The sequence below is a fragment of the Brassica oleracea genome, chromosome C2 (assembly GCF_000695525.1).
Source record: "Brassica oleracea var. oleracea cultivar TO1000 chromosome C2, BOL, whole genome shotgun sequence".
NCBI classification, from domain to species: domain Eukaryota; kingdom Viridiplantae; phylum Streptophyta; class Magnoliopsida; order Brassicales; family Brassicaceae; genus Brassica; species Brassica oleracea.
In genome coordinates, this window is record NC_027749.1 from 25,748,408 (window position 1) to 25,759,494 (window position 11,087).

General features: G+C 39.3%; 1 protein-coding gene and 2 long non-coding RNA genes across 3 annotated transcripts; 1 reads left to right on the forward strand and 2 right to left on the reverse strand.

The window, feature by feature from the left end:
• Positions 1–542: 542 nt before the first annotated feature.
• Positions 543–1,145, reverse strand: LOC106326789. The gene is made up of 3 exons (XR_001267327.1): positions 971–1,145; positions 813–883; positions 543–739 (listed from the first exon to the last, which is right to left on the reverse strand). It is a non-coding gene; the product is annotated as an uncharacterized LOC106326789 (long non-coding RNA).
• A 1,893-nt stretch (positions 1,146–3,038) lies between these two features.
• LOC106326790 lies at positions 3,039–5,999 on the reverse strand. The gene is made up of 3 exons (XR_001267328.1): positions 5,919–5,999; positions 5,708–5,779; positions 3,039–5,443 (listed from the first exon to the last, which is right to left on the reverse strand). It is a non-coding gene; the product is annotated as an uncharacterized LOC106326790 (long non-coding RNA).
• Positions 6,000–6,698: 699 nt separating this feature from the next.
• Positions 6,699–8,201, forward strand: LOC106323845. Its single transcript, XM_013761903.1, has one exon. The coding sequence runs from the start codon at positions 6,699–6,701 to the stop codon at positions 8,199–8,201; it is 1,503 nt and encodes a 500-aa protein (XP_013617357.1).
• The last annotated feature ends 2,886 nt before the right edge of the window (positions 8,202–11,087 follow it).

An 11,087-nucleotide genomic window follows, 5' to 3' on the forward strand; every position in this document is an offset into this window, starting at 1 on the left:
CCAGACTACTTACGGGTAAGTCTTCTACACAAACAGATCTGGAAAAAATTTCAGTTTCATACCTTAAACTAGTGAGATGACTTCCTTAGCACACAGAGTCTTCTCCAACCACCCACAATCTCAAACGAAAGTAACCCACCAAGAATAGTATGCTTGAATAGCTCTATAAACCATAAAAAAAATTTGAATCAAAAGCTTGAATTTTTTGGATGAATATGGAGGCAAAGTGAAAGAGATGTTGTTTTTAGTTCATAACAAGTGAGAAAGAGATAGTGTAAATCGATTTTAGGTGCATTAAGAGCTTCAAATTGGTTGTTCATGGTGGTTGGGGTATTGATCACAATAACAATCTTGTAATTACTTGAAGATGATGAGGGTGAGAGAGTAAAAATATCATTTTCGGAAAAAAAAAAATAAAAAAAATTTGATGGCATTTTCGTGAATATCATGAACTTGTGGAGTGTCTTGGACAAAAGAAAAATCCAAGAAAAGCATGAGTTAGTTTTAGGTTTGACTTTGAGTTTTGAGTCAATCTTGCAAAAAGCCCTTTTAAAATTCATGTTTCAATAACAATGGATTTGTCATTTAAATACAAATCAACTGAAACTCTCGGTTGATTACATCCCCTAAATGTTTCTTAAGTGGGCCTTAGTGAATTTTTAAGTATTAAATGACAATCCTCGTTTTAGATACATGGAAGTTTGGAGACTGAAGCTTTTTCATCTTGTTTTCATGCAATCTGCAAAGCGCAACCACACATGCTCAGTTACCTCTTATCCCTAGAATGTATGAGAAAGTACAAAAAGGTTTACCTTCGTCTCCTGTCCATATCTTTTGCAGACTCACCCTCGGCAGCAGGTGTACCTTCAAGGATCTGACCTTCCTGTGAAAGTCGAAATGGGATCGTATTAGTGAATGCTAATTTTGATTTTTTTTCCAGAGATTTGTGAGGACTGAGAGAAGTGCGTACCTTAGCAAGATAAAGATTCCGATGGTCAATGTTCTTCTCCGTGGTGCTTATCACAAACAGATACAGAGACGGATCCAACAGATACAGAGGAGAGAAGACGAACCTAAAGAGAGAAAGGAAAAAGAAAGGATTTTGTGGAAACCCCGAAACCGCTCCCCGCCCCAGTCGTTTCGCGAAACGTGGCTTGTAAGGGACCCTCTTCACACTCCTAATTAAGCAACGCCTCTTCCTTTAATCTCTTTTTTTTTTTTTTTTAAAGCCCAATAATGCTAACAAACCGGTTTTTTAAGGGACCCCAATAAACCTGCTCTTAAGGTTTTAAACAGAACACTTGAAGCCGCCTCTGTATATAATATATATGCACTAATGCTATTCCATAATGATATACTGTCATCGTAAGTGTTTCTTTTATCCGATTACAACGGTTCTATAAACTGATTAGCTCCCGTTTTGATGGCTTCACATGTTTCTGAGTTGAGAAATTAGGGTTAGTTTTTTCCTTTCTTTGCTTGTGGATTGGTTTCTGGGATATAAAGATTGCCTCTTCTTTCAGCAGCAAGATCTATTCTTGTTAGTATTTTTTTTTTTTATATTCTTGTTAGCTTTGTTCTGGAGGCACATATCAATTCATCATCCTGTAGGGATTTTATAACTTTACAGAGTTATCTCTCTGCAAATACTATCCTTCTACTTGGTACATTTATCTTCTTTAGTGAAATTTTGTAATAATGTATATTGTTTCAATATGTAAATATGATAGAACACCTACTCACATGATTACATATAGATTTTAGATACGACTAATATCTTGAATGTGACATCTATCAATAATAAAAACTCAAGAATGATCAGTTGCACATTCTAATAACTCCACATATTGATTCAATAGGTTTCCATGCTTAATACGATGCACAATTCTAGAAAATGTAAAAATTAAATTCAACATGTATAATTTATAGAATGTAACATGTAAGCGTCGGCATATGATGCACAATACTAGAAAATGTGAACATGTTTCGAATGCTCACCAAGCGTTAGGAGCATAACACAAAACATAAACATTCAAGATTCAAGGAAACTACATAAATGAGAGAAATGTTGTCAAGACTCAAAAACCAAGGGATAAACACAAGTACCATAGCAGGGAAATTTCAAGTCAACATATACAATTTATAGTATTTAACATAGTTATAGTAATCATCAAGGTAGAATGCAAAATTCTGAAGATGTCATTTCACATGTTTACACTGATCACAGAGGGTAATGTCCGTACACAAACACACAAACACACAAACATTCAATATCCAAAGAAAATAATACTACAATCTGCAGTCTTCACATATGTTGATCTATAAGTAACTCTACGCGCCAAACTATAAGGAGATTACTAACATTGTTTTAGAATGATCACTGGATTTTAGGAGTATAACACAAAAGAGAAACATTATAATTTTTTTTTTTAAACTACCACCACAATATGCAGGAGTCTCTCACTTACTTTGATTTCCAAGAGACTCCAACATACATTCATTTCACAAAATTAGGGATTACAAACACTGACACACAAACAAAATGTTCTTTTTTTCTAACAAAAACATTTCAGTTACTTTTCTCCAGTTTCTTTAGTTTACGTGTACCTCACTTAACTACTTTATAAATTTTCAGAAGAGAAAAAGTCAAGAAAAGCATATACCTGAACAGAACCTTGGCATCAACGAGATAATGAACAAGCAAGCCCAAACCTGAACAATTTAAACTAGTCTTTACTTACATGTATGTGTCTCCTTCTTGTGACTTTCATCAACTAAATTACAAACAAGTTTGAAAAACACATACATACCTGAGAAATTTAGAAAGCATAATTACAAAGAAACCTGCTACACTTAAAATGAGCACCTTCTGAAGCACATGCATACCTGAGAAAAAAACAGAATTCATTAGTCTTTACTTCACGTTATGATATCTGTTTTCAATTATCATTAAAAGTCTTTCTATTCTGTTCAAAGTCTTAGGTTTATGTATCTGAGAAATTCATATAAGCCGTAAGACTTGGTTCATAGTCTCTGTCTTAAGTCATTGGTGAGTTTTCCCAAGCAACAAGTCAGAAGAACCAACTCAATGTGTGGTTCATACACTCTGTGTTGGTCGTTTTCCATCAAACAAGCTAAACACTGACATATAGTCTTTGTCTAAATACTTAGTCAAGGCTTGTGGTGATGTAAGGAGTCTGTTTTTGATTCATATCAACTCCAAAACCAATTCATTGGATTCGTGTATAAACTTCTTTGATGCCGTGGGTACTGGTATTGTTATGACGTTTTCTCCATTCTATCCACAAAGTCCAAAACTAACCCTTAGTATTTGTCTGAAGACTTTTTAAGCTGTGGCAATAAATCTGTTTAAGATTCAACAGTCTTTGTCTGAAAACTCTTCATAAAGCCGTGGGTAGTATAGTATGTCTAGGTTGAGTCTTTGTCTTAAAACCAAAGATTTTTCGTAAGCCGTGGGTAGATATTGTCTAAAGACTCTCAGTAAGCCGTTTTAAAATCATTATTTGTCTGAAGACTATTCATAAGCCATGTGTAGCAAGAAACTCAAAGTCTCTGTATAGAAACTTTTCCTTACCCGTGGGTAGATATGGACTAAAGACTCTTCATCAGACGTTTTCAAGACAGTCTTTGTCTAAAATCTTATTGCACGCCGTGGGTACAATCAAAGTCTGTCTGAAGACTTTTCTTAAGCCGTTTGTTAGTTCTCTAAGCCGTGGGTACAATCAAAGTCTGTCTAAAGACTTTCCATCCTTTGCTTAGGCATGCACTACCAACCAATAGTTGTGACATGAATGTCCCCAAAGAATCTCTGTCTACAGACTTTTCAAAGCTCTGGGTATCTGTTTTTGATTCTCATAAAGATTTTTTTATATTCCATTCATAGTCTTGGGTAACAGTATTTGAGAAATTTTTCCAGTTCATACTCTCTGTCATAAGACTTGGTTCAAGCTGTTAGTCATTTTTCCAACTCAATTTCGGTTCATAGTTCAAGTCTTAATACTTAGTTTAAGCCGTTGGTCGTTTTTTTTCCATCCAACAAGCTAAACACTGACATGTAGTCTTTGTCAAAATACCTTTTGTTGAGGCTTGTGGTGAAGTAAAGAGTCTGTTTTTCTTTCATATTATTCGTCTTTTAAGCCTTTGGTCTTTCTCTGAAGCCTTGTGGTTACTGAACAGATATGGTTTTTGCATTTTGGTTCAAAGTCTCTGTTTTAAGTTGTTGGTCGTGTTCACCGTACAACAACTCAAACAAACATATAGTCTTTGTGTAAGAATTTTCTAAGCCGCATGTAGTTTTTTTTTTCATCCAAGAAGTAAAATAGGTTTTCCTTGAGACCTCTGTAAACCGGTGGTCGTTTTTTTCATCCACCTTTAGTCGTTTTCACATCCAATAAACTTAGAAGTCTAAAGGGTTCATAGTTTCTATCTTTAAGACCTTTTATAAGCCGTGGGTAATAGTAGTATTGTCCAAGTTGAGTTGAGTCTTTGTCTAAAAAAGCCTTTGTAATGCCGTGGGCAGTAGTATTGTCTAAAGACTCTTCATAAAGCTGTTTTAACTTACTTGTTCTAAAGACTTTTTCATAAGCCGTGTGTAACAAGCAAGTCAAAGTCTTTGTCTAAAAACTTTTCATAAGCCGTGGGTAAGATATTGTCTAAAGACTCTTCATAGAAGTCAAGGTCTTTGTTTAAAACCTTTATAAGCCGTGGGTAACTCATAGTCTTTGTTTTTCTCATTTTATCCATCCGAACATTCTCAGTCTTTATGATGTATTGTTTGTCGTTTAATCCATCCAACACTCACATACTTTCTGTGTCTAAAGACTTTTTTTTTGGTAAGTTGTGGACTTGTGGGTCGTTTGATCCATCCATCCAATGTTTCATAGTCTTTTTTGTCTAAAGACTATTTTGAAAGCCACGGGACATTTCCATCCAACAGTCTCAGTCTCTGTCTAAAGACTCTACTTAAGTTGTTTGTTGTTGTTTATGTAAAAGCCGTGGGTAACTAAAGTATGTCATACTTTCCATCTTTTGCACTAACACCAACCATCAAGCGGACAATGTCCCCAATTTTTAGACATGCACTACCACCAACCAATAGTTGTTGGGGCCATGATTTAAAAATTTCTATGGGTCTAGGCTTCAGCAACGGGACAATGTCCCCAAATAAGAATCTGTCAGCTATTAGATTAGTCTCTGCCTATGATCCTTTTTGGGGTTTGATGAAAAACCAAAACAAAGCTTCTCTGTTTTGATAAAAACCAAAGCAAAAAGGCTCATCTCTTGGATTGGATAAAAACCTTTGAAAATCTTATTAAAAGGATCAAGAAAAAAAAAAAAGAGCTTATCTGTTTTGTTGCTTCGGCTGTTCGGCTCACAGATTCAAATTAATCTTCAGTTGTTATGGCTTCTCCATACACACATACTGAAGAAAAGAAACAAAATACATAGAGAGGCTAAAGTGAGAGACATTATTACTTCTACGGTTGCAAACATCTAAAAGAACAGACTTATTAGAACTCAAAACAACCCAAAATCTCTGTGAATATACATATTCGCACCAACCTTTTAATTAAAGTAATCGTTCAATCTGTTCACTTTATATGATCGACCCATGAATAAACATCAAATACCCTCAAATCTAAAAGCACGATGAAAACTCTAGCAAAAGACAGAGAAGTTCAAGTACCTCAACGACGGTTTCACGCGGAGTCAAGCGCATCCATGTAGATTCAACGAACGATTGAGGAAACTTGAAACCCTAACTCACAAAATTGCAAAAACAAGATAGCACAATCGCATCAGTTTAAACTTTAAACAAAATGAGAACGAACAAGAACAAATTCACGATCTAGAGATTAGAGAAATTGAAAAAAGACATGCTAATCTAAGAATCTCACTACTTCCTAAGAAGAACGAGAAAGACGAGAAGTATGTCTTCGTTAGCAATCGGGCTCCTGCCGCTATGAGATCTTTTGTTGATCCGTTGGATACTTCAATCGGACGGTCCTGCACTTTTTCACACAACTCTCAACCGTACGATTTAACTTCACTCTCAACGGTCCGCCATATTAGATGGGTTTCAATATGGGCCTACAGGTGTTTGAAACTAAGGCCCATAATAAGCACATTTATTCAAATTTCTAATCTTAAAATATACCATCTCCTTCGATATCCCTATTTTACAACGTTCCATCTATCGAATCTTTCCGGTCTTCTAATTCACTACTCCCTCTCTGGATCCCTCTCTCTAAGTGTAAGCTCTTCCAAAGGGAGAGAAAGGCAGAGCAAAAAATGAAGGCGATTTTAGGGTTCTTCGTCGAATCACAGCCACCGCTGCTTAATCAATAGATCCAGACCTCGTCTCTCTCATTCAGCACAGATCATTTCATCTCTGCTGCCACCATTAAGCTCCGATGGCTTCCTGTCACACAAATCCCCAGTGGCTTCCTCTGTCTTCACTAAGCTCTAGTGGCTTCCCCGTTTGTTTCATTAAGCTCCAATAGCTTCTCAGTCTCATTAAGCTCTCGTAGCTTCTTCCTCCTCTCGCCAGCAATCTCAGATCTCACAAACCAGATCTAGGGTTTGGGCAGGAGTATACTGTTTTTCACTCAGATTTTTAGATCTGCTCCTACTCTTACAATAAGCCTGAATGGCTTCTTTTCCACAAGAAAATCCCGATGTTCCGACCAAAGAAGAAGAAGGAACTCTCCCTCCTCGACGAACTGAAGGCGCTCGAGATGCTAGAAGAGGGAGAAATGGTCGACATCCCAGAGATAGAAAATGACGACCTCATTGAAGAAAACTCGTTGAGAGTGGTAGTTAGATGTCTCAATCCAGCGGCCCACAAGGTTGGGGGACTTGTCAAAGCGCTACCACCCATATGGGGCCTAGAAGATAGAGTTCACGAGCGAGGAGTAGGTGAAAACAGAGTTCAGTTCATCTTCCAATCAGACAGAGATCTCCATCACGTCTTAACCAGAGGACCTTGGTTCGTTAACGGATGGATAGTCTCCGTTAATCAGTGGACTCCGCGCCCTGGACCTGATTTCCTCAAGAAAATCCCCTTCTGGATAAGAGTCAGAGGTATCCCCATCCATCTCTTAAAGAAACAAGCTATAGAAAGCCTGTTGGGGCCTCTGGGCACTGTGGAGAAAGTCGAGCTCCACGCAAAGAACTCAACTTCAATATACTATGTCAGAGCACTAGTCTGGATCAATGCAGATGAACCACTGCAGTTTAGAAGAACTGCCCGCTTCAGATCAGGAGAAGTCGTGCCCACGGAGCTCGAATACGAGAAGCTTCTCAAAATCTGTTTCACCTGTAAAAGTCTCACTCATGAACAATCTCGATGTCCCGAGGTAGCACCAGCACAATCTCTCCCAGTTAGTAGAGGTCATAGAAGCAAAAATGCACTGATTGCAACGAGGGAATGCCGCAAAGAAGCTCCACCAGAACCTAGCTCTGGACACAGACTGACAATAACAAAAGGCTCCCTCTCTCAGATACCTCTAGCAAGACAGGCGAAAAGTACAGAACATCGCAAGCGTGACGATAAAAAAGGGAAAAGATCAGAGACTGCACCTTCTCAAGTCTGGAAGAAAAAGTCAATTGCTATTGGAGGGAACTCAAAGAGCACAGAAGAATCCTCTCAACACTCGAGTCAGAGGGTATGCTTCAGCGGAGAAGGGAGAAACTCATCGGGAGCTAGTGAAGAGACGGTATCAGTGTTTGAAAGACTCAGCAGCAAGTTTGATACTCCATCAAAAGACACTGAAAGTTCAGACAAGAACCAAGATGGAAGATCAAGCAAGGGAAGCCGTAGCCCTCCCTCAGTCTTTGAAACACTTGGCTTTCCTCCTATCAGCTCTTCAGACAAAAAGAACAAAGATGCTGAACTGTCCACTGCTAAAAGAAGAAGATCAGGCAGCAACAGCGGTGGTAGAGAGAGTAAAAAGGTGAGGTTGAGTGGCAGGGAGAGCAACATCTCCCCATCATCGGTCTTCCATAGATTGGGATCTCAAGTGGTAGTGCCTGAAGGAAATCATTCAGGAGACAAGAAGCATTCTGCACACGTTGCAGCATATACTCAGAGCCTTTATGTTCAGCGAATAGTATTGGCCAGTGGTAAAATTGTTGAAGAAGGGTTGATGGTTAATACCAACCCTTCATCTCCAATATGAAACTACTGAGCTGGAACTGTCAGGGGGTTGGGAATACCCCGACAGTTCGACATCTACAGGAGGTACTTGGTCAGTACTCTCCTGAGATACTATTCCTCAGCGAGACCAAAAATAAGAGAAGATATATGGAAGGGCTTGTGGATAAATTTGGATACTATAATATCAAAACAGTGGAGCCCATCGGAAAGAGTGGAGGTCTAGCAGTGATGTGGAAGGAAAGTTGCAAAGTAGAAATACTGCAGGCCAATAAGAGAATAATCGACATGAAGGTGCATTGGCAAGACAAAAGCTTCTATTTATCATGTATCTACAGAGATCCAGTCAAATGCAGAAGACATGAGGTCAGGGAAAGGATCACCAGAATTGGGGTAGACAGAAAAGGTTCCTGGGTGATGACAGGGGACTTCAACGAAATTCTAGACCCATCAGAGAAGATAGGTGGAACAGAGAGAGATCCAGCAGATGGGAGAGACTTCAAGCAAATGCTCTCTGCTTGCGGCCTAGGAAACATCAAGCATACATGATACCAACACTCCTGGGCAGGAACTCGTAACGAAGAGACAGTACAATGCAGACTTGACAGAACAGTGGCTAACCAGGAGTGGGTAGATCTGTTTCCACAAGCAGACGCAACTTATCTCAAGAGAGTAAGCTCTGATCATAGCCCTGTTCTAACTACCCTCATGGATCAAATCTAGAAACGGCGTGCGGGGTTCAAGTATGATAAACGGTGGCTGCATAGAGAAGGATTTACAGATGTGGTTAAAAGATCTTGGCAAGGCGTAACACAAGGCCAGAGCAGTCTAATGAGCAACATAGCAACCTGTCGAAAATCCATCTCATTATGGAAAAGACTTGCCAAGCCAAATTCTGCCTTAAGAATTCAAGAGCTCCACCACAAGATAGACACAACAACGAGACAACAGTTCATCGACAGAGAAGAACTTCATGGCCTCAGAGCGGAGCTAAACGAAGAATATCAGAATGATGAAACCTTTTGGCAACAAAAGATCAGATTGGTCTGGCTTCGATCAGGGGACCAAAACACGAAGTTCTTCCATGCTGTTACAAAGAACCGTAGAGCACAAAACCGAATTCTAAGCTTGATTGACAGTGAAGGCAAGGAATGGTATGCAGAGGAGGATCTTGGCAGAGTAGCAGAGGGCCATTTCCGGAACCTTTACTCTTCGGAGGATGTGGGTATTACTCTCCCATTTTCGGAAGAGATCCCCTCGATAGTGACAGCAGCTCAGAACGCCAAGCTAATGATGCCGGTAACTATCAAAGAGATCAAAGAAGCGGTCTTCGACATCAACCCCAATAAATGCCCCGGTCCAGACGGAATGACTGGCCACTTCTTCCAACAGTTCTGGGAGACCATGAGTTCGGAGATAACTGAAATGGTCACAAGCTTCTTCACTACGGGGAAGCTTGAGGAGGGCATTAACAAGACGAACATTTGCCTCATCCCGAAGAAGTTGAGCGCCAAAAGTCTTGATGAGTTCAGACCCATAAGTCTATGTAATGTTGCATATAAGGTTGTATCAAAACTGTTGAGCAAGCGTTTAAAAATGATCCTACCTAGCATCATTACGGAAACGCAAGCGGCTTTTGTTGATGAGAGACTAATATCCGACAATATACTGATTGCTCATGAACTCCTACACGCACCAAACTCCAACAACAGATGCTCCAGGGAGCACATTGCCATCAAGACGGACCTCTCCAAAGCTTTTGATAGAGTAGAGTGGGTCTTCCTGGAGAAAGCTATGAGAACATTAGGTTTTTCTGAAGACTGGTGCAATCTTATAATGGAGTGCGTAACCTCAGTGGAGTACCAGGTGCTGATCAACGGCAACCCATTGATGTTAGGAGTTTTCAAGGCTCCTAAGACAAATGTTGTAGTATAGTGATTGTTGAACCAGTTCTGAGGGATATCAAAGCAATGAGAATGCAAGTACTTACTTAATCTAAGTGCAACCAATGATTTAGATGGGTTTTAAGCTACGACTAAAACTAGAAAGCAATAACAGAATGATACTTTCTTGACTAAGGGAAAAGAGAACCCATGGGCATAGGGATTAGACCTTGGGTGATCAAGTATCGAACTAAGGATGGCAAATGATCAATCAAACTATCAACCTTAAGCCTAGACACAATTCTAAGCAAGCTCTATGTCTAGATGAATGCTCATTTGCTAACATATCTCAAACATCAAATGTCTTTGGTTGAATAATATGAAAGCAATCATTACTAACAAGTCTATTAGCTATCTTAGCATCTTTAACAACAAATGTCTTTGGCAAAGTATGCTAAAAGCTAAGAAGAGTTGTCTCGGGCATTTCCTCGAACACCTTTCGGGGGGGAAATGCCTAAGGTTCAACTACTCAGTGGCCAACTCAGAAGATGCTTTATGCTCACTCTACTAGCAAGGAAATATGAATGATCTACACTAAAACATCCTAGAACTAACCTAATCACCCTTAATCTCCCTAACCCATGAATTCAAAAGGTGATTACTCACTAATCTCCATGATTCCTCTTAAACACATATTGGATTTCAGATTAATCATGTAGAGAAATAGAGAAGAAATCAACAATAACACAAGAACATAACAATCAAGATCCAAGAGATTGAACTTCTCAAGAGAGTTTTTGTGTATTTATCAATAGATCCAATGTTAATTTGCCTGCCGGCTACAAAAGATGTTTAAAACATAGGTTTTTCCAAGTGCAAAACGTCCAAAATAAATTGCAAAAAGGTCCTCGGGAAATCATGATTTTCGGCAGCAAAGTAACGCGGAGCGACCTCGGCACGTCGCTGCGAGAGGTCGCTCCCGGGTCGTTTCTTCGCGAGCGACCTGGCTGTGTCGCTCCGAAGACGTC